Genomic DNA, 20,855 nt, shown 5'->3' on the forward strand with positions numbered 1-20,855 from the left:
AGTTATAGCATAATCCGTGCATAATATTAGACTCAGGAAGCATTTAAGTTAGTGAAATACACACAAGCATCTCAAAAAAGGTGCACAAAATACACATATAAAATAAGGTGCATTTCAAACAACGGGCATGACCACCAAAATTAAAATCTTCTGTTCTCAGCATATCCCGAACTAAATCTTAATAATAGGCGACACGGTGGCGCAGCGGTAGAATAGCTGCCTTACAGTGAATGCAGCGCCAGATACCCGGGTTCGATCCCGACTACGAATGCTGTCTGTATGGAGTTTGTACGTTCTCCCCATGACATGCATGGGTTTTCTCCGAGTTCTTCGGCTTCGTCATGTCGTCACAGACATTGCAGGCTGAAGGGCCTGTTCATGTGCTGTAGTGTAGTATGTACTAAGTCTAAGAAGCTGGTTGATTGTTCAGGAATATTTCCATCTTGCCCAAAGTTTGTTCCAGGGAGAATGCCTTATTTCAAGCTTAGCGTGAATGGCAGTTAGTGGCCACACACTCATTTCACCCCCGCCATCGGGAAGAAGTTACAGGAGCCTGAAAACTGCATCGTCCAGGTTCAGGAACAGCCTCTTCCCTGCAGCCATTCGGATTAAACTCTACAACCTCAAATAAGCGCTGAAGTACAGAGACTATTATTGTTACTATAGCACTATTATTGGAGCTTTTTTTTGTGTGTACGTGTGTATGCGTATATATATATATATATATATATGTATTTGTGAGTATGTGTATATCTACACACACTGCACTTTTTATTTCTCTCTCGTTTATTACATTGCTTACAGTGTACTATGTTTACATATTCTGTTGTGCTGCAGCAAGAAAGAATTTCATTGTCCTATCTGGGACACACATGTATGACAATGTCTTGACTCTTGACTCTCTGCTTATGGAGAATGAGAGCAGGTCTCCACATCAGCAGAGTTAATGAATTTAAGTAACTGCAATATACTCCTTGTTTTTCACCAATCACACTGCTCATCTAAGTGGGCTGTTAATTGATTTATTGCACAGATGCATCATGGAAACAGCCCCTTTAGCCCACTGTGTCCATGCCAACCGCCAGTTACACTACTTCTATGTTATCTCCCCTTCGTATCCATACCCCTACACAATAGGGGCAATTGTATTACCTACAAACTGCATGTCTTTAGAATATTTGAAGAAACCCGAGCACCGGAGGAAACCCACACAGTCACAGCGTGAACGTGCAACCTCCACACAGTCAGCACCCGAGGTCAGGGTTGATCCTGGGTCTCTGGCACTGGGAGGCAGAGGCTCTACCACCTGCACCACTGTGCAGCATCACACATTTTTGTCCATTCATCTGTATATTCTGTAATCAGCATCTGATTTTGAATTTAACATCAAACCAGGAGAAATATCTTAACACATGAACTATAATTTTGAAAAAAAGGACAGAAATATAAGCTCTGTCGAAAGAAAAAAAAAGAAAAATAGGTTTGCATAGTAACTATTTAATTAGCTTAAAACTTGCAGCTTTGTTGACCTTTACTTGCGCAGTAACAGATATGAAATGAATCAACATTTACTTTGGGTTATGGATGTGAAGAATCGATTATTTATAAATGTTAAGTACAGTTAAATTATGGTAAAGAAGAAACAACTAATTTTTGCAAGCAATTATCAATTAAAATTAACTGAAATGGAACAGGCAGTTCTAAAGAGGCATATATTTTGAATTGATTGTATTATAAAATGATTGTTACCAAACTTGAAAGCGACGAATGCAACTAATATTATGCAGTTATTGATAAATCTGTTCATAGTTTACGTTCAATTGATGTATAGTTCCTTCACGTGCAGACATAGGTTTTTTGAATGACAAATGAAATAGTCACTTGGCAAGATTTTCAGTTAATTTTGCATCACAGTCACCAAATTTGATAACATGAGCAAACGCAAGGGAGAAATTAATTTGTAGATTTATTTGCTCATGTCAAATTTCAAAGCCTTCCTTTGAAACTAATATGCTAACCTATGAGGAGGATTTTGTAGCCAGTTTAAAGTGGACATTTGGTAGGTTATCAGAATGAACTCTGAATTTACAAATGAAATATGGAGAAATGTGATGTTTCATTTAGTTTAGAGATACGTGTAAACAATCCATACCGATCACGATAAACCATACACTAATTCTATCCTACACACAATGGACAATTTAGAGGCCAACCTACAAACCTGCATGTCATTGAGATCTGGTAGGAAACTGGAGCATCCATGCGGTCATGGGGAGAGTGTACAAACTCCGTACAGACAGCACCCGTAGTCAGGATTGAACTTGGCTCTCTGGCGCTGTAAAGCAGCAACTCTACCACTGCGCCACTGTGCCGCCTGTGATTCATTTGGACAAAATGTAGTTTAAGTTGCAGGTGATTTATTGAATTGAATGATACAGCATGGAAACAGGCCCTTCGGCCCATAGAGTTCATGCCGACTTGTGATCACCCGTTCACATACGCTTTGGAACATAGTAACCTCAATGTCAGACGGTCTAAAAGTCTTCTTCACATTAACTTTTTATAATTGGCTTCAAAGCCTCTTCTAACTAGCCTGTGAAATCTCCTTCACATTAACTTCTTATAATTTGCTTAGAAACCTGTAGGTTTGCTGATATTTTATCAGCATTCCAGAATTTCGTGTATATTTAAGTTGAGAAAAATAGGAATAAATGAAGATGGGTAAGCTCAGTGTTAATTGGCCGAAAAGATGGGTAGTGAGGGCAAGTTTAACACATCAGTATGTGGTAGAGATGTTTGGCTCAGGAATGTTTGCAGATAGGGACATCGACATACTAAAACTGTCGTTTGTTTGTTTGATTGTTCCTGAACTACAGCCAAAACGTTACACGATAGCGTGACAATTGTAGGCCCACCTTACTCACCGTCGTCACTTTGGTGCTAATGGAAGAGGTTTCATTGAAATCGGTGTTATCTTTTTTAAGTTATTCACATTTTAAAGTTTAAATCTATCTCATCGGGAGGGAGGGGGAGGGGTGGATGGGGAGAGGAGAGGGTGCTGCACCAATGCAGGAGAGATTTGGGCCTCAACAGGTCCACTTGGTCTTAGATATCTAAAGATGGAGTTTACAGGTCATTGTTGGAACGACTTATCAGACTCACTGATTAACACTGATAACCCCTGGAGTAGGGCAGTTTCAAGTGCCTCCCCATAAAGATTGGCCGCGCGTTCACCAAATAAACCTATATATGCAAGTGGACTATTTGCAATGAATCAATGTTGCAGCCCGTTAAGAAGAAAGGATAGAGTTTCTCGGTGAACTTGTCCGTGAAAGTGTACAGATGTGACATGTAATCGGCATTGTACAGTGTCACCTGGCCAGCCTCATAGTTCAGGTAGACGCCCAATCTCTGGGGTTTGACTGGAACAGGGAGGGCAGTACGTGGTGAAGACATAGTGGTATATTCCTCTCCCAGACGCCACAATACCCAGGCTCCGGATTTCTGCTCCGGTGTGAACTCCACTTTCCTCGGTACCGATGCCTTTACCACTCCCACACTCCACATAGTGTTCCTTCCGACCTCTACCTCCCAGTAGTGGCTCCCAGTGTTGAAGCCCTGAGATGCCAGGACACCGTGCCACTGCACAAATCGCTCTGGTCTGTCAGGGACCATCTGTTTAGCACCGAGTCTGATGGCTGTCAGGTCACCGGACAGGATGAGTCTCGGGTGCGCAGTGTTCGGATTCAGCTTCAGTTTGATCGGGACTGAAGGGGAGAAAAAAGTCTGCATGGTGAATTCACACGATTTGCCATTCAAACATTTTGACACATTGCTCCCCCTCTCCCCATTCGTAACAAGGACAGAGTCCCCCTTGTCCTGGCCTTCCATCCCATCAGCCATCGCATACAACATATAATCCTCCAACATTTTGCCACCTCCAACGGGATCCCACTGCTGGCCACATCTTCCCATCTCCACCCCTTTCTGCTTTCTGCAGAGACCATTCCCTCCAAAACTCCCTGGTCAACTCGTTCCTTCCCACCCAAACCACTCCCTCCCCAGGTACTTTCCCCAGCAACTGCAGGAGATGCAACACCTGTCCCTTTACCCCCCCCCCCCTCGACCCCATCCAAGGACCCAAACAGTCTTTCCAGGTAAGGCAGAGGTTCACTTGTACCGCTGAGGGTGTAACTAGGATAATTGACAGGGGAGAGCCGGTGGATGTGGTGTACCTTGACTTTCAGAAAGCCTTTGACAAGGTCCCACATAGGAGATTAGTGAGCAAAATTAGAGCACATGGTATTGGGGGTAGGATACTTACAATGTAATCATGGATAGAAAATTGGTTGGCAGACAGAAAGCAAAGAGTGGGGATAAATTAGTCCCTTTCAGAATGGCAGGCAGTAACTAGTGGGGTACCGCAAGGCTCGGTGCTGGGACCGCAGCTGTTTACAATATACATTAATGACTTGGATGAAGGGATTAAAAGTACCATTAGCAAATTTGCAGATGACACAAAGCTGGGTCGCAGTGTGAACTGTGAGGAAGATGCTATGAGGTTGCAGGGTGACTTGGACAGGTTGTGTGAGTGGGCGGATGCATGGCAGATGCAGTTTAATGTGGATAAGTGCGAGGTTATCCACTTTAGTGATAAGAATAGGAAGGCAGATTATTATGAATGGTGTCAAGTTAGGAAAAGGGGACGTCCAACGAGATCTAGCTGTCCTAGTGTATCAGTCACTCATAGGAAGCATACAGGTACAGCAGGCAGTGAAGAAAGCCAATGGAATGTTGGCCTTCATAACAAGAGGAGTTGAGTATAGGAGCAAAGAGGTCCTTCTGCAGTTGTACAGGGCCCTAGTGAGACCGCACCTGGAGTACTGTGTGCAGTTTTGGTCTCCAAATTTGAGGAAGGATATTCTTGCCATTGAGGGCGTGCAGCGTAGGTTTACCAGGTTAATTCCCAGAATGGCGGGACTGTCATATGTTGAAAGACTGGAGTGACTAGGCTTGTATACACTGGAATTTGGAAGGATGAGAGGGGATCTTATCGAACATATAAGATTATTAAGGGGTTGGACACGTTAGAGGCAGGAAACATGTTCCCAATGTTGGGGGAGTCCAGAACCAGGGGCCACAGTTTAAGAATAAGGGGTAGGCCATTTAGAACGGAGATGAGGAAAACCCTTTTCAGTCAGTGAGTTGTAAATCTGTGGAATTCTCTGCCTCAGAAGGCAGTGGTGACCTATTCTCTGAATGCATTCAAGAGAGAGCTAGATAGAGCTCTTAAGGATAGCGGAGTCTGGGGCTATGGGGAGAAGGCAGGAACGGGGTACTGATTGAGAATGATCAGCCATGATCACATTGAATGGTGGTGCTGGCTCGAAGGGCCGAATGGCCTCCTCCTGCACCTATTGTCTATTGCGTTTTTCGTGGTCATCTTAATATAGGCCAGATATTCCAAATTATTCCAAAATTCCAAATTATGAAATTCCAAATTCTAAATTCCAAATTATGGACTGAATTTAAATGACACGGTTTCCATCGTGTGATATGAAGCTGATAGCAATGCTTAAACTGATGGAAGGCAGAGATAAGGTAGACATTCACAACCTTTTTTCCCCAGGGTGAAAATGTTGTGGACCACAGGACGTGGCTTTAAGGTGAGAGTGATGAAGTTAAAAAAATATGTACGGGGCATGTTTTTTTAACACAGAGGATGCCTGGAGCATGTTGCTGGATGAGGTGGTGGAGGCAGACGCAATAGTGTATTTTAGAGAGGTGCATGGATATGCAGAGAGTGGAGGTATAGGTTTCAGGTAGAGGAGATGAGTTTATCTTGGCTTCATTGTCGGCATGGACATTGTTGGCCAAAGGGTCTGCTCCTGCACTGTACTGAACTCTTTAAACTGTTAGTTCAGGCCCCAGGATTACCAGCCGTGTTACATATCTGGTGTATCGCTACTGAACCTGTGGGCTGTCCTGTCCCAAATGTGTAGGAAGAACATGCAGGGGCTAATTTACACTGAACATAGACACAAGAAGCTGGAGTAACTCAGTGGGTCAGGCAGCATCTCTGGATAAAAGGAATAGGTGACGTTTCAGGGCAAAACCGTTCTTCAGACTGGAACAAATGTGTCAATTTTTCCTCACACCTCTATCAAAATCTCTTCCATATTTCAAACACCATAATTCCTCGACTCTACTGGAAGATAAGTTTACCTGGATTAATTAGCTTCAGCATCCGTTTCCACAGACTGAACTGAAAGGGGCCACTGAAATCATCTTGACTGAGGTCAATGGAAACTCTGGCGGGTCTTTGGAACTGCATGTTTTCACACCTGTGTTGGAAATAAAAAGTATCGCTGAGATGCAAAAGTAGAATGATACACCATATCTATGATCTCACTTTATATACTTGTCAGCACTGCCCTCAACTTCTGACTTTTCAGAGACTACTATCCAAGACTTAGGTCATATATGAACAACATATATAAGAAATATATAAATCAAGCTATTCTATGTGTTGATTGGGGATAGTTATTGACCAAGGAGGAATTTTCAGTTGGTTTTTATGGTATTCTGCAAGGGCTACCTCAGAAAGCAAATGGAGACCTCAACCAAAAGGCAACACTTCTGATAGTATTGAACTCCCCGTACTGCATCCCAAATATTGGACTTTCCACTCAGCACTTAAATTCCATGCTTCATGTATCTTGTGTTTTATGTTGTATTTTGCTGGCAGACCAATTTCTCTCCTGGGATAAGTAAAGTTCTATCGTATTGTATCATATCGCATCCCTTGCACATGAGACATTGGTTTTTATTATCCATTGCTGGTAGCTTAACAGCCACCAGCTATTAACCTTCTCCATAGGTAATGGATATTCCTTCTGAACTGTGTGTGTGTTAGAGGAATTAAGTGTGAGGATATTGGAGAGGGTGTGGAAATGATGTACAATAACAGTGCTTTGGTTACATTGATTAGAAGGACTGGAGCCTCAGGGGCTTCCCAGGTAACGATTGCATGACCGAGTGAAAGACTGATTTTTTAAGCCAGGAATAATTATAGAGATATAGTCCGGAAACAAACCTTTTGGCCCACCAAGTCCATGCCAGCCATTGATCACTCGTTCACAATCGTTCCATGTTATCCCAATCTCCCATCCAGTCCTTACACCCTTGGGGCGATGAACAGAGGCCAATTAACCCTGCCCGTCCCACTGAGTAACTCAGTGGGACCGACAGCATCTCTGGAGTGAAGGAATGCATGGCGTTTTGGGCTGAGACCCTGCTTTAGACAATTTGCCTGAAGAAGGGTCTCAACCCGAAACGGCACCCATTCCTTCTCCCCAGAGATGCTGCCTGTCCTGCTGAGTTACTCTAGCATTTTGCGTCTATCTTCGGTTTGAACTTGCATCTGCAGTTCCTTCCTACACAAGAGAAAGTACAAGCTCTCCACAAACAGCATCCGAAGTCAGGTTCAAAACAGGTCTCTGGCGCTGTCAGGCAGCATCTTTACCAGCTGCGCCATAGTGCTATCCTCAGCAATAATAAATAAGAATAAAGCAATACACCTTGCACTTTAAAGATACAGTGCGGAAAAAGGCCCTTCGGCCCACAAGTCCATGCCGCCCTCCGATCACATTAACACTATCCTACACACTTGGGATAATTTACTATTTTACCAAAGCCAATTACAAACCTGTACATCTTTGGAGTGTGGGAGGAAACCGGAGCACCTGGAGAAAACCCACATGGTCACAGGAAGAATGTACAAACTCCATACAGAAAGCACCCATAGTCAGGATCGAACATGAGTCTCTGGCGCTGTAAGGCAGCAACTCCACCGCTACACCACTGTGCCACCCCAATAATGAATTTTTCATGGTATTCATTAACTAATGGATCCAAAGTATATTCCATTTGTTTGATCACAGGTAAAATTAGGGTTATTATTCAATGATTCTAAAGAACTTTAGCAAGTATATTGTGAGATGGCCATGGAAGATTACTGTTTCTGACTTGCTGAATAATTGACTTACAGACATTTCTGAAGAATGAAGCCCTTACATAAGCTGGGAGAAGAGAAGGTTGAGGAGAAATGTAATTGATTATGTGAAGTAATGAAGGGTCTGGATAAATTTGATATTGAAGGACTCTTCACATTGGTGGAATGGTAAAAGATTATATGCAACGGGTATACAATGTAGAGGAAGAGTACTAAGAACATCATAATGAAAAATGATTCTAACTTCCATACCAGACACAGCAGTAGAGTTTCTGCCTTACAGTGCCAGAGACCCGGGATCAATCCCGACTATGAGTCCTTATCTCTATAAGGTTTCTACGTTCTCCCCGTGACCTGTGTGGGTTTTCTCTGGGATCTCCAGTTTCCTCCCACACTCCGAAGACATACAGGTTCATAGTTTATTTGGCTTTGGTAAAAATGGTAAATTGTCCCTAGTGTATTGGATAGTGTACAAGGATCGCTGGTCAGCACTGGCTTTAGGGCCTGTTTCCACACTGTATCTCTAAACTGCCAAGGGATGTCCTTTTGGACGTCCCTTGGCAGTTCTTCTGATGGACATCATTTCATTCTGAACTAAACTGCTGGCATGTTGTCCAAATCTGGAACATACGGATGCAGAATTGGTGGAGACATGTTTCACTGTAGTCTTTGAGGGAACTGGATAAACATATTCTGGAAGCAAGTTTGTAAGGCTGCAGAGAGCATGCGTTTAGGTGGAACTAGTGAAACATAGAAACAAAGAACAGTAGGTGCAGGAGTAGGCCATTCGGCCCTTCAAGCCAGCACCGCCATATATGGCTGATCATCCAAAATCATTACCACATTCCTGCATTTTCCCCATATCCCTTGATTCCTTTAGCCTGAAGAGCTAAATCTAACTCTCCCTTGAGTTAGAGACTGGTAGCTAATGTCTGGTGTTGTGGGAATTACAGAGACAAGGCCTGAAGAGGATCGGAGCTGGGAACTGAATATTCAGGGTTATACATCATATCAAAAAGACAGACAGGTGGACAGATGGGGTGGGGTACCTCTGTTGGTAAGGAATGAAATTCAGTACTTTGCGAGGGGTGACATAGAATCAGAAGATGTAGAGTTATTGTAGAATTGAGAAATTGTAAGGGCAAAAATACCCTAATGGGAGTTATCTACAAGCCCCCAAACAGTAGCCTTGATATCGGGTGCAAGTTGCATCAGGGGTTAAAATTGGCATGTAACAAAGGTAATGCTACGGTGGTTATAGGAGATTTCAATATGCAGGTAGACTTGGAAAATCAGGTTGGTACTGGACCCCAGGAAAGGGAGTTTGTCGAGTACCTCCGAGATGGAATCTTTGAGCAGCTTGTACTGGAGCCTACCAGGGAGAAGGCAATTCTGGATTAGTGTTGTGCAATGAGCTGGATTTGTTAAGGGAACTCAAGTTAAATGAACCATTTGGAGGTAGTGACCATAATATGATAAGTTTTAATCTGCAATTGGAGAAGGAGAAGCTAAAATCAAAAGTGTCAGTTTTGCAGTTGAACAAAGGGGACTATGGAGGAATGAGGGAGGAGCTGGCCAAAGTTGACTGGAAAGGGTCCCTCGCAGGGATGACGGCAGAACAGCAATTTCTGGGAGTAATCCAGAAGATGCAGGATCATTTCATTCCAACGAGGAGGAAAGATTCTAAGGGGAGTAAGAGGCAACCGTGGCTGACAAGGGAAGTCACGGACAGGAGAAAACTAAAAGTGAAGACGTATAACATAGCAAAGATGAGCGGGAAGCCAGAAGATTGGGTAACTTTTAAAGAACAACAGAAGGTAACTAAAAAGCCAATACCGGGAGAAAAGATGAAGTACGAAGGTAAGCTAGCCAAGAATATAAAGGAGCATAGTAAAAGCTTCTTTATGTATGTGAAAAGGAAAAGATTAATTAAGACAAATGTGGGTCCCTTGAAGACAGAAGCAGGTGAATTTATTATCAGGAACAAGGAAATGGCAGACGAGTTGAACAGGTACTTTGGTTCTGTCTTCACTAAGGAAGACACAAATAATCCCCCAGGTGTACTAGGGGACAGAGGATCTAGGGTGACAGGAACTGAAGGAAATTCACATTAGTCAGGAAATGGTGTTGGGTTGACTGATGGGATTGAAGGCTGATTATTCCGCAGGGCCTGAGGTGCTGCATCCCAGGGTACTCAATGAGGTGGCTCTAGAAATTGTGGACGCATTGGTGATCATTTTCCAATGTTCTATAGATTCTGGATCAGTTCCTGTGCATTGGAGAGTAGCTAATGTTATCCCACATTTTAAGAAAGGAGGGAGAGAGAAAACAGGGAATTATACACCAGTTAGCCTGACACTGGTGGTGGGGAAGATGATCGAGTCAATTATTAAAGATGTATTAGCAGCACATTTGGATAGCAGTAACAGGATCGGTCCAAGCCAGCATTGATTTACGAAGGGGAAAGCCTGCTTGACTAATCTTCTGGAATTATTTAAGGATGTAACAAGTAAAATGGATAAGGGGGAGCCAGTGGATGTAGTGTATCTGGTTTTCAGAAAGTCATTGATAAGGTCCCACACAGGAATTTAGTGGGCAGAATTAGAGCACATGGGGGTTGGGTATTGACCTGGATAGAAAATTGGTTGGCAGACAGGAAACAAAGTGTAGGAATTAACAGATCCCTTTCAGAATGACAGGGTGTGACTAGTGGGGTGCCGCAAGGCTGGGTCCATAACTATTTACAATATATATTAATGATTTAGATGAAGGAATTAAAAGTAACATTAGCAAATTTGCAAATGACACAAAGCTGGGTGGCAGTGTGAACTGTGAAGAGGATGCTTTAAGGATGCAGGGTGACTTGGATAGGTTGGGTGAGTGGGCAGATGCATTTTAATGTGGATAAATGTGAGGTTTCCATTTTGGTGGCAAGAACAAGGCGGCAGATTATTATCTGAATGGCTTCACATTAGGAAAAGGGGAGGTGCAACGATACCTGGGTGTCCTAGTACATCAGTCACTGAAAGTAAGCATGCAGCTACCGCAGGCAGTGAAGAAAATTCTCTGCCTTAGAAGGCAGTGGAGGCCGATACACTGGATGCATTCAAAACAGAATTAGATAGAGCTCTTAGGGCTAATGGAATCAAGGGATATGGGGAGAAGGGAGGAACGGGGTACTGATTGTGGATGATCAGCCATGATCACATTCAATGGCGGAGCTTGCTCGAAGGGCTGAATGGCCTACTCCTGCGCCTATTTTCTATCTATCTACTGTATGTTTGTTTCCATGAAAACATCCAGCGAATTGGCCTCCACTGGCTTCTGTGGCAGAGAATGCCATAGATTCACAACTCTCTGGGTGATAAAGTTTTTCCTCATCTCAGTCCTAAATGGCCTACCCCTTATTCTTAAATTGTGACTCATCGTTCTGGATTCCCCCAACACCGGGAAATATTTCTCTGCATCTAGCCTGTCCAATCCTCTAAGAAATGTATATGTTTGTATAAGATCCATTCTCATCCTTCTAAATTCCAGTGAATAGAAGCCCAGTCGACCAATTCTTTCCACATATGTCAGTCCCGCCATCCCGGGGAATTAACCTGGTGAACCTACGCTGCACTCCCTCAATAGCAATAATGTCCTACCTCAAATTAGGAGACGAAAATTGCACACAATACTCCAGGTGCGGTCTCACCAGGACCCTGCACAACTGCAGCAGGACCTCCTAGCCCCTAAACTCAAATCCTCTCGCAAAGAAGACCAACATGCCATTAACTTCCTTCACTGCCTGCTGTACCTGCATGCTTACTTTCAGTGACTGGTGTACAAGCATACCCAAGTCTCTTCCTAATCTGACACCATTCCGATAATAATTTGCCTTCCTGTTCTTGCCACCAAAGTGGATAACTTCACATTTATCCTCATTATACTACATCTGCCATGCATCTGCCCACTTATCCAACCTACCCAACTTATCCTGCAGCCTCATAACATCTTCCTCGCAGCTCACACTGCCACCCAGCTTCGTGTCATCCACAAACTTGCAGATGTTACATTTAATTCCCACATCTAAATCGTTAATATATATTGTAAATAACTGGGGTCCCAGCACCGAGCCTTGCGGCACCCCACAAGTCACTGCCTGCCATTCTGAAAAGGACCTGGTAATTCCTACTCTTTACTTCCTGTCTGCCAAGCAGTTATCTATCCATGTCAATATCCTACCCCCAATACCACGGCCTCTAATTTTGCACACCAATCTCTTGTGTGGGAACATGCCAAAGGTTTTTTGAAAGTCGAGATGCACCATATCCACTGGCTCTCCCTTATCCAATCTACTTGTTACATCCTCAAAAAAGTATGTGCAAGCAGATAAAGGTTTGTCTTGGCATCATGTATGGCGTACACATTGTGGGCTGAAATGCCTGTTCTTGTGCTGCCTGTTCCATGTATCTTGCCCTGTCCCCTTCCATCTACATCCCTCCCTTTTACTTTGCATTTCACCCATCCTCTCTTCTTATCTGACACATGTTTGTTGCCTTTTTATCTCCAGCCTGTGTCACTTATTCCACTGCCAATAAAACCCCCGCCCAAACTGTATCTACCTATCACTCACCAGGCTTTGTCCCGCCCACCACTCCTTCTCAGCTTTCTCCCTGCTACTACAATCAGTATGAAGAAGGGTCCCGACCCGGAATGTCGCCTGTCCATTCCATCTACAGATGCCGCTGAGTTCCTCCACCACCCTGTGTTTTGCTCAAGATTTCAGCATCTGCATTTCCGTGTGTCTCCTGTCTTTGTTCTGGATTTCCAGCCCCTAAAGTTTTTTGCTCCAATGAATCCAAGTATTCATTCACTTTGCCTGCAATCCGTATCCAAAAATGCAAAGGACTACAGGTGGAATGGGTTGCATTACAGAATATATAATTGTCAGCCAAATATGGACAATAATGCACTTACCGGCCAAGAATATTTTTAATATCCTGAAAGAGAGAAGATTGTTTTAGTTTTACTTTTTAATTGTAGAGATACAGCAGAGAAACAGGCCCTTCGACCCACTGAGCCCACACCGACCAGCGATCCCCGCACATTGACACTATCCTGCACATACTGGTGACCAATTACATTTAAACCATGCCAATTATCCACAAAATTGTGCGGCTTTGGAGTGTGTGGGGAAACCGAAGATCTCTGAGAAAACCCACGGAGGTCACGGGGAAAACGTACAAACTCTGTACAGACAGTACGCGTCGTCAGGATCAAACCCGGGTCCCTGGTGCTGTGAGGCAGCAACTTTATCGCTGAACCACCAATAAAAGGGTGGGCCTTTTATTACAACATTGCATTACAAAGATCTGTCAGAAACTTAAACAGTGGCAAAAATGCATTTCCAATATTATTGTGTAAAAACTGCAATTTGACTTTACAATGTCACAAGATTTGGACATTGGTTTCAATACCGAACTCATAGTTCGAAATTCTCAGTGGTGGGCATGTCGATAAAATAGCAGCATTTAAGTGGCTTTTAGATAAGCACATGTATATGCAGAGCATGGAGGGATATGGATCATGTGCAGGCTGAAGAGATTAGTTTAGCTTGGAATCATATTCAGCTGTGAGATTGTGGGTTGAAAGGTCGGCTCCTGTGCTATGTTCCAAGTTCTATGGTCTATTAACAGAAAAAACTGTTAAAATTGAAGCTCACAGACCTATGAGGAAATGATTATTTGGTGCAATAAACCTCTATTATTTCACAGTGTGACTATTTGGAAGTCCTGATGCATCCAATTTGCCACATCACTTGTTGATTTCCCTGTTCCTTTTAACACACCAGGGTCTTAGTCGCCATTGATAGACACAAAATGCTGGAGTATCTCAGTGGGACAGGCTGCATTTCTGGAGAGAAGGAATGTGTGACGTATCGGGTTGAGACCCTTCTTCAGATTGAGAGTCAGGGGAGGGGGAGATACAGAGATAAGAAAATATAAGGTGTGAGAACGAGACATCAAAGGGGGTGGAGATGAAGGAAAATGTAGAATAGATCATTGTTAGCGAGGAGATGGTAACAACAAACCAAACAGAGATAAAATGTAATCAGGGCCAGTCAGACTGGTTGGAGTACTGGGAAGGGGGAGGGATGGAGTGAGAGGGAAAGCAAGGGTTACTTGAAGTTAGAGAAGTCAAACTATCTCCGGTTTAAACTAGCATCTGCAGTTCCTTCCAACTCTTAGTTGCCATTCTTCCTTCAGCATTCTGGTGCTAAAGTTCCACACTCACAGAGCAGCACAGCACAATACTGGAGCAGGCCCTTTGGCCCACAATGTCTGTTCCAAGATAAACTAATCTCATCTGCCTGCACGTGACCATGACGTGCCTGTCTAAAAGCCCATAAACACCAGTATTGGTCCTGCATCCACCACCATCACCCCTGGCCCTGCATTCCAGGCACCAACCACCCTCGCTCGCCTGCCCCACACATCTCCTCTATATTTTGTCTCCTCACCATCAAGCTATGCCCACTGATCTTTCATATTTCTATCATGAGAAAGGGTTCTGACCGTCTACCCTGTGGCTCTCTTAATTTGATCTACTTACAGCAGTCCAGAGAAAACACCGACAGTCCAGAGAAAACTATCCAAGTTTGTCCATCCTCTTCTGATACTAATTCCCTGTAATCCAGGCATCATTCTGGTCAACATCTAGTGCATTCTCTCCAATGCCTCTACAGACTTCTTATATTGGGGTGTCCAGAACTGCACACAATACTCCAAATGAGGTCTAACCAAAGTGCTAAAAATCTGCATTGTGTCTTCCTGACACTTATACTCAATGCCCAACTAGTCTTTTCCTTTTCACTGGCTTGCAGAACTTGAGTCTAACATGATTCTGTGTGCTGATCGTGTCTATAAGCTCGTGATGGTGCAAGCAGCAAGATTTTCACTGCATCTGTCCCTCACTGTACGTATTCATACGACAATAATCTCAACTTGACTTAACCAGTCTCCCTTAAAACTCATCTGGGCCCCACTCCCCATGCTTCCTTGAAACTTGCCTCGTTCTGCTTCCAGTGCTGTGTTTAAATGTACCTGGTTAACTGGAATGGAACTGGAAAAATCTGGAGTAACTCAGCGGGCCAGGCAGCATCTCTGGAAGAAAGGAATAGGTTTTGGGTCGAGACCCTTCTTCAGACTGAGAGTCAGGGGAAACGGAAATGAGAGATATAGAAGGTACATAGAAGAAATGAATGAAAGATATGCAAAAAGAAACGATGATCGAGGAAAGGTGTGGCCCACAATGGTCCATTGTTGCCTGTGGGGTAGGTGATAACGAGTTAACTGGAATGTTTATTGTTATTCTACATATCATCTGTAAACACTGATTTAAAACAGTGCAAAACACAAAGTGCCTGAGGAATTCATCAGATCATGCAGCATCTGTAGAGGGGGAAAGAACACATGATGAATTGGGTCAGAACCTCCTCTAGAGTGATTCAGACCTCATTAGTGGACATAGTGCTGTTATATCAGCAGGTGAAGCAGCATGTTTGATGGTGCTGTTATAACAGCAGGTGAAGCAGCATGTTTGATGGTGCTGTTATAACAGCAGGTGAAGCAGCATGTTTGATGGTGCTGTTATATCAGCAGGTGAAGCAGCATGTTCAATGGTGTTTGACCTGCTGAGATATTCAAGAACTTTGTATCCTCTTGTGGAAACCAGCATCAGCAATTTCTTGTTTCTACTTTAATTAAGTGTGTTGGAGTATTAATGAATATGATCCAAGAGTCTGGAAAAGCTGCGATATTGGTTTAGAGTTTAGAGATACAGCCCGGAAACAGGCCCTTCTGACCACTGAGTCTGTGCCGACCAGCGATCCTCGCACATTAACACTCTCCCACACACACTTGGGACAATTTACATCTCTACGAAGCCAATTAACCTACAAACCTGCACGTCTTTGGAGTGTGGGAGGAAACCAAAGTTCTCGGAGAACATCCATGCGGTCACAGGGAGAATGTACAAACTCCATACAGCCAGCACCCGTGGTCGGGATCGAACCTGGGTCTCTGGCGCTGTAAGGCAACTATACCGCTGTGCCACCGTACCACCCATTCTGGAACTGATGCTGCCAAAGTTCTGAATGTGGACTGATGGAGTTCTCTACTGTACATTGGGTTTTAGAATCTGAATGGTAATGGCATCATGTTTCCCATGTAAACAATAGACAATACCTGCATAAACTCTGCATCTTCCAGACTCAGTTTTTCTTGCATGTCCAAGATTGCTTTCTTAAGTGATGCATGCTGTTCGGAGATTTTCTTTAGATTTTCATCTTTTTGTTGCAATATGGCATTTTCCTTTTGCTCCAGTATTGTTTTCAGCTTTTTCTCTTCCTGGTGCAGAAACTGGTGCAGTTCTTCGAACTTAGATTCAATGTTCTTCTGCAGAGCCGCAGATTCTTTCTGATGGAATAAACAACAGGTGGATTTACCCAGTGCAAGGTGAGAAGTTCATGGGTCGTGGAGCAGAGAACAGGAGACAATACAGCATAGGAACAGGCTCTTTGTTCCACCATGCCACAGCTGAACATTATGCTAGGTTATAACTGAAAACACACACCTCCAGATTCAGGGACAGTTTCTTCCAGCTGTTTCCACGCAACTCAACCATCCTCTCACGAACTAGAGACCAGTTCTGCCCAACCATCTACCTCATTGGAGACCTTTGAACTATCTTTAATCGGTCTTTACCTTTCTTTTTATTTTAGCGATACAGCGTTGAAACTGGGCCTTTGGCCCACCAAGTGTGTGGTGACCAGTGATCACCCATTCACTAGCTCTATCCAACACACTGGGGACAAATTACAGAGGCCATTTAACATATAAACCTGCACATCTTTGGAACGTGGGAGGAAACATCTTTAAGGTGAGAGGAGCAAGTTTAAGGGAGATGTGCAGTGCAAGTATTTTTATTTACACAAAGGGTGGTGAGTGCTTGGAATGTGCTGTTGTAAGGGGGGGGAGTTGAGGCAGATACATTAGAATCATTTTAGAGGCTTTTGGACAGGCAAGTGAATGGTGGGATATGGACAATGTGCAGGCAGATAAGAGTTGGTCCTGTCATTATGTTTGGCAGACATTGTGGGCCAAAGGGCTTGTCCCATGTTCTGGGATGGTGATGGTTTGACACTGTGGTGCAGATTCAATCTCCTTGTTTACAGTAGGCTGTGTTGAATAGGTTCATTAACTTGACATCATTAAAAGGAGTTGTATTATATGGGAAGTGAATAAGGTTCTGAGTGGAGTTGTTGACAGGATATGTTGCAGGAAGGAACTGCAGATGCTAGTTTAAACCGAAGATAGACACAAAACATATTTCATTATCTCTGTATCACCCTCTCCCCTCATTCAGTCTGAAGAAGGGTCAAGACCCAAAACGTCACCCATTCCTTCAGACAGAGATGCTGCCTGTCCCACTGTTACTCCAGCATTTTGTGTCTGTCTTGTTGACAGGATACTTTCTCTGGTTGGGACAATCTAGAACAGGATAGATTCAGCCAACAGCTTTACCTACTGAAGGAGGGAATGAAGAAAGAAATCTGAGGAATGAGCCTGAAGAAATGTCCTGATCCAAAATGTTACCTATTCATTTCGTCCGCTGATGCTGCCTGATTCCCTGAGCTCCTCCAGCACTTTATGTTTTGTCCAAGATTCCAGCATATGCAGTTCCTTTTATCTCCAAGGGAAAGGGAATGATTTTTGTTTGCTCAAAGGTTTGTGAGCCTCTGGAACTCTTCAGACTGGAGAGATGTCATAGATGAATTGATGTAATAGGTACGGTAGCGCAGCGGTAGAGTTGCTGCTTTACAGCGAATGCAGTGCCGGAGACTCAGGTTCAATCCTGACTACGGGTGCTGCACTGTAAGGAGTTTGTACGTTCTCCCCGTGACCTGCGTGGGTTTTCTCCGAGATCTTTGGTTTCCTCCCACACTCCAAAGACGTACAGGTATGTAGGTTAATTGACTGGGTAAAAATGTTTTTTTTTAATTGTCCCTAGTGGGTGTAGGATAGTGTTAATGTACGGGGATCACTGGGCGGCACGGACTTGGTGGGCCGAAAAGGCCTGTTTCCGCGCTGTATATATATGATATGATGATATGATAATAGAGAGAAGTCAAAAGTTATGACTAGAAAGGTGGACAGGCTTGATGGAGCACATGGAGATACAAGGAAGTGCAGATACTGGAATCTTGAGCAAAATACAAAGTGCTGTCGGAAATATACATCGTGTAAGATTTGAGAAGTTTTCCCTCATTCTGAAAGCAACACAAAACCAAAGAGCTGCAGTTTGGACATTTTAAACGGGAGACTGGGGCTGAAGGCGGAGAAAGGCTGCGGTCAGTTTTACCAAGGGATGTCACAATCTGTGGGCCCTAAGATGGCCGCAGGACCTCGTGACCAGCCACAAAAGCAAAAACCTTCCAGCCCAGTCTCTAGGTTTCTGCAAAGCCACGGCCAGAACAATGGATGGGTATTGGCCATGCAGAAGCTTGCGAAACCAGGTCGAAGTCCAGACACTGGGGCACTGACATCAGCATACTCACAATGCCCCAAGCCGACCTACACAGTTAATCTCGTTAAGGGGGCACAATAGCCCATAGAAAACTACCTGGTAGGTGATGGGAAACCAGTTAAACCCATCACCTTGCAACGAAATACCAATTAACACCGTCTGGCCATCCCCGGTATCCCCGGACATAAGCGCAGATCAGAGAGAAAACTCATACATATCTTTTTAAACAAAGAGATTCCAAGATCTGGCGGGAGATAGGACGGGTCAGAAATAGTATAACTGGCCACGACTTTTGGGTTTTAAACGGAAGAAGAAAACCTGCAAGGAACGCAAGCAGGCAAGAAAACGAATGCAGGAGGAAGAAAAGACAGGCAAGAGGAACGGATGCAAGAGAGAGGAACAGGCACGCAACTCGAGGAGAAATACTGCAAAACGAACAGCCAGTAACCCCAGTAATAGCCCCATGGTGAGCATGCACCCAGATCTTGCATATCCTGGACATAGTTTAGTGTAGAGGGGAGGGTGATTTGAATAAACGTTGGGTGTGTAAAGAAATATGTGTTGGTCAATTTTGCGATGTGTCGTACGTTCCCCATCTTACAGTCGTGTACATGTCTTGTAGAACTGTGTGTTTAAGAATTCAGCGAAAAAGGTATTCGTGTATACGTCTTGTGGAACTGTGCGTTTTGTGATTCATAAGTCCAAGGTATTCATGTGATTCAATATGTGTTTAATAGATATGTCGTATAGCAATATATAAGTATTCATGGACAATAGTCCCAAGCGCTAAATAAAAGCCTTTTTCATTTAAACCCTGGTTTTCAAATCTGGTCTGGTGGAATTTTTCTGCACTATAAACGCTCCTGCATCTAAGTCCAGTGTCTAGAACCGTAGGGGGTGAGTGGGTCGAACCACTCACGGGGAACCAGTGTGCACGGCCTGGTCAAGGGATCAGAGCAAGGCACGGGGACCTTAGGTCGGGCGAAAGATCGGCGCAAAAACCCCTTACAATCGCATGGGATCAAAGGAAAGAAAGCTGAATGGATAGAAAACTGGCTTCATGGAAGGAAGGAGAGGATGATGGTGGAAGGTTGCTTTTCGGACTGGAGGCCTGTGACTAATGGTGTGCCATGGGGTTCGGTGGTGGTCCCATTGCTGTTTGTCATTTATAGCAAAGATGTGGATGAGAACATACATGCAGAGGGGAAAGATTTAATAGGAACCCGAGGGGTTACTTTTTTATTCACAAAAAGCTGGAGTAACTCAGCAGGTTACTTTTTTACACAACGGGTGATAGGTGTATGGAACGAGTTGCCTGAGGAAGTAGCTGAGGCAGGTACCCTTGCAACGTTTAAGAAACATTTAGACAGGTACACGGATCAGGTAGGTTTAGAAGGATATGGGCCAAACACAGGCTGGTGAGACTAGTGTAGATGGGACATGTTGTCCCGTGTGGGCAAGTTGGGCTGAAGGGCCTGTTTCTACGCTATATGACTCTATGAACTGATGGGTTCAGGAGCATCTGTGAAAGGAATGGACAAACAGCCCGAAACATTGCTTATCCAATCCCTGCAGAGATGCTGCCTGACCTCACCCACTGCATTACTCCAGCACTTTGTGTTTTGATGGACCACTTGTCTGATTCCTGCTCCCTTCCCTACGCTTCTCATGCTGTGTAGTTGGAGAAAACATCGGGCCTTTCAATGAAGGCACAAGAAACTCAGGATGCTGGAACCATGAGCAAATGATCATTGTGATCTTTGGCCTGGAATCGGAGGAAACAAAATATTACAACAGATCAAATATATAATGGAGTGAAAGGCACGGAAATTAAATATTTACCTGGTGCTAGATTGAGTCAATATCTCACATGCATGACATTGGACCGCCACACTAGTTTTTACATTAACTGTTTCGTTTCCCATCTCAACTGTGCTTTGATGTGGGACCTTTAAACGGCCCTTCGTACCTTCAGTTTATTTACATCTTCTTCTTCTTCATCCTGACTTTCACAGCAATCAAGCATTTGTTCACTCAGGGACTCGATTTCTTTCCGTAGCATTCCCTGGAACAGAGAAACGCGCAAAAAAAGTCACATCGGTCTCCTGAAAAAGACGACATTTTTAAAGTCTGTTGTCAATGATCTGGAAGATCAACCCCAATTATAGTCTGGCTCAGCTGGAAGAGCAGCCTCACAGCTCCAGCCATCTAGTTTCAACCTGGTCCACCATGTTTGTCCATGAGGCGTTCTCCTTGTGTGGATTACACC

The 20,855-nt window shown here is 43.9% G+C and overlaps 1 protein-coding gene across 1 annotated transcript in view; it reads right to left on the reverse strand.

The window, feature by feature from the left end:
* Positions 1 to 1,584: 1,584 nt before the first annotated feature.
* Positions 1,585 to 20,855, reverse strand: part of LOC144602951 (uncharacterized) — a 57,448-nt gene continuing 38,177 nt past the window's right edge. Inside the window, exons 9-13 of the mRNA XM_078416074.1 lie at positions 20,556 to 20,651; positions 16,246 to 16,476; positions 12,977 to 12,999; positions 6,226 to 6,344; positions 1,585 to 3,767 (exon numbers count right to left, since the gene is read on the reverse strand). Of these exons, the coding sequence (XP_078272200.1) occupies positions 3,244 to 3,767; positions 6,226 to 6,344; positions 12,977 to 12,999; positions 16,246 to 16,476; positions 20,556 to 20,651 (993 nt within the window). The 3' untranslated portion in view covers positions 1,585 to 3,243. The remainder of the gene's footprint in view (positions 3,768 to 6,225; positions 6,345 to 12,976; positions 13,000 to 16,245; positions 16,477 to 20,555; positions 20,652 to 20,855) is intronic.

Source organism: Rhinoraja longicauda, chromosome 19 (assembly GCF_053455715.1).
Source record: "Rhinoraja longicauda isolate Sanriku21f chromosome 19, sRhiLon1.1, whole genome shotgun sequence".
NCBI lineage: Eukaryota > Metazoa > Chordata > Chondrichthyes > Rajiformes > Arhynchobatidae > Rhinoraja > Rhinoraja longicauda.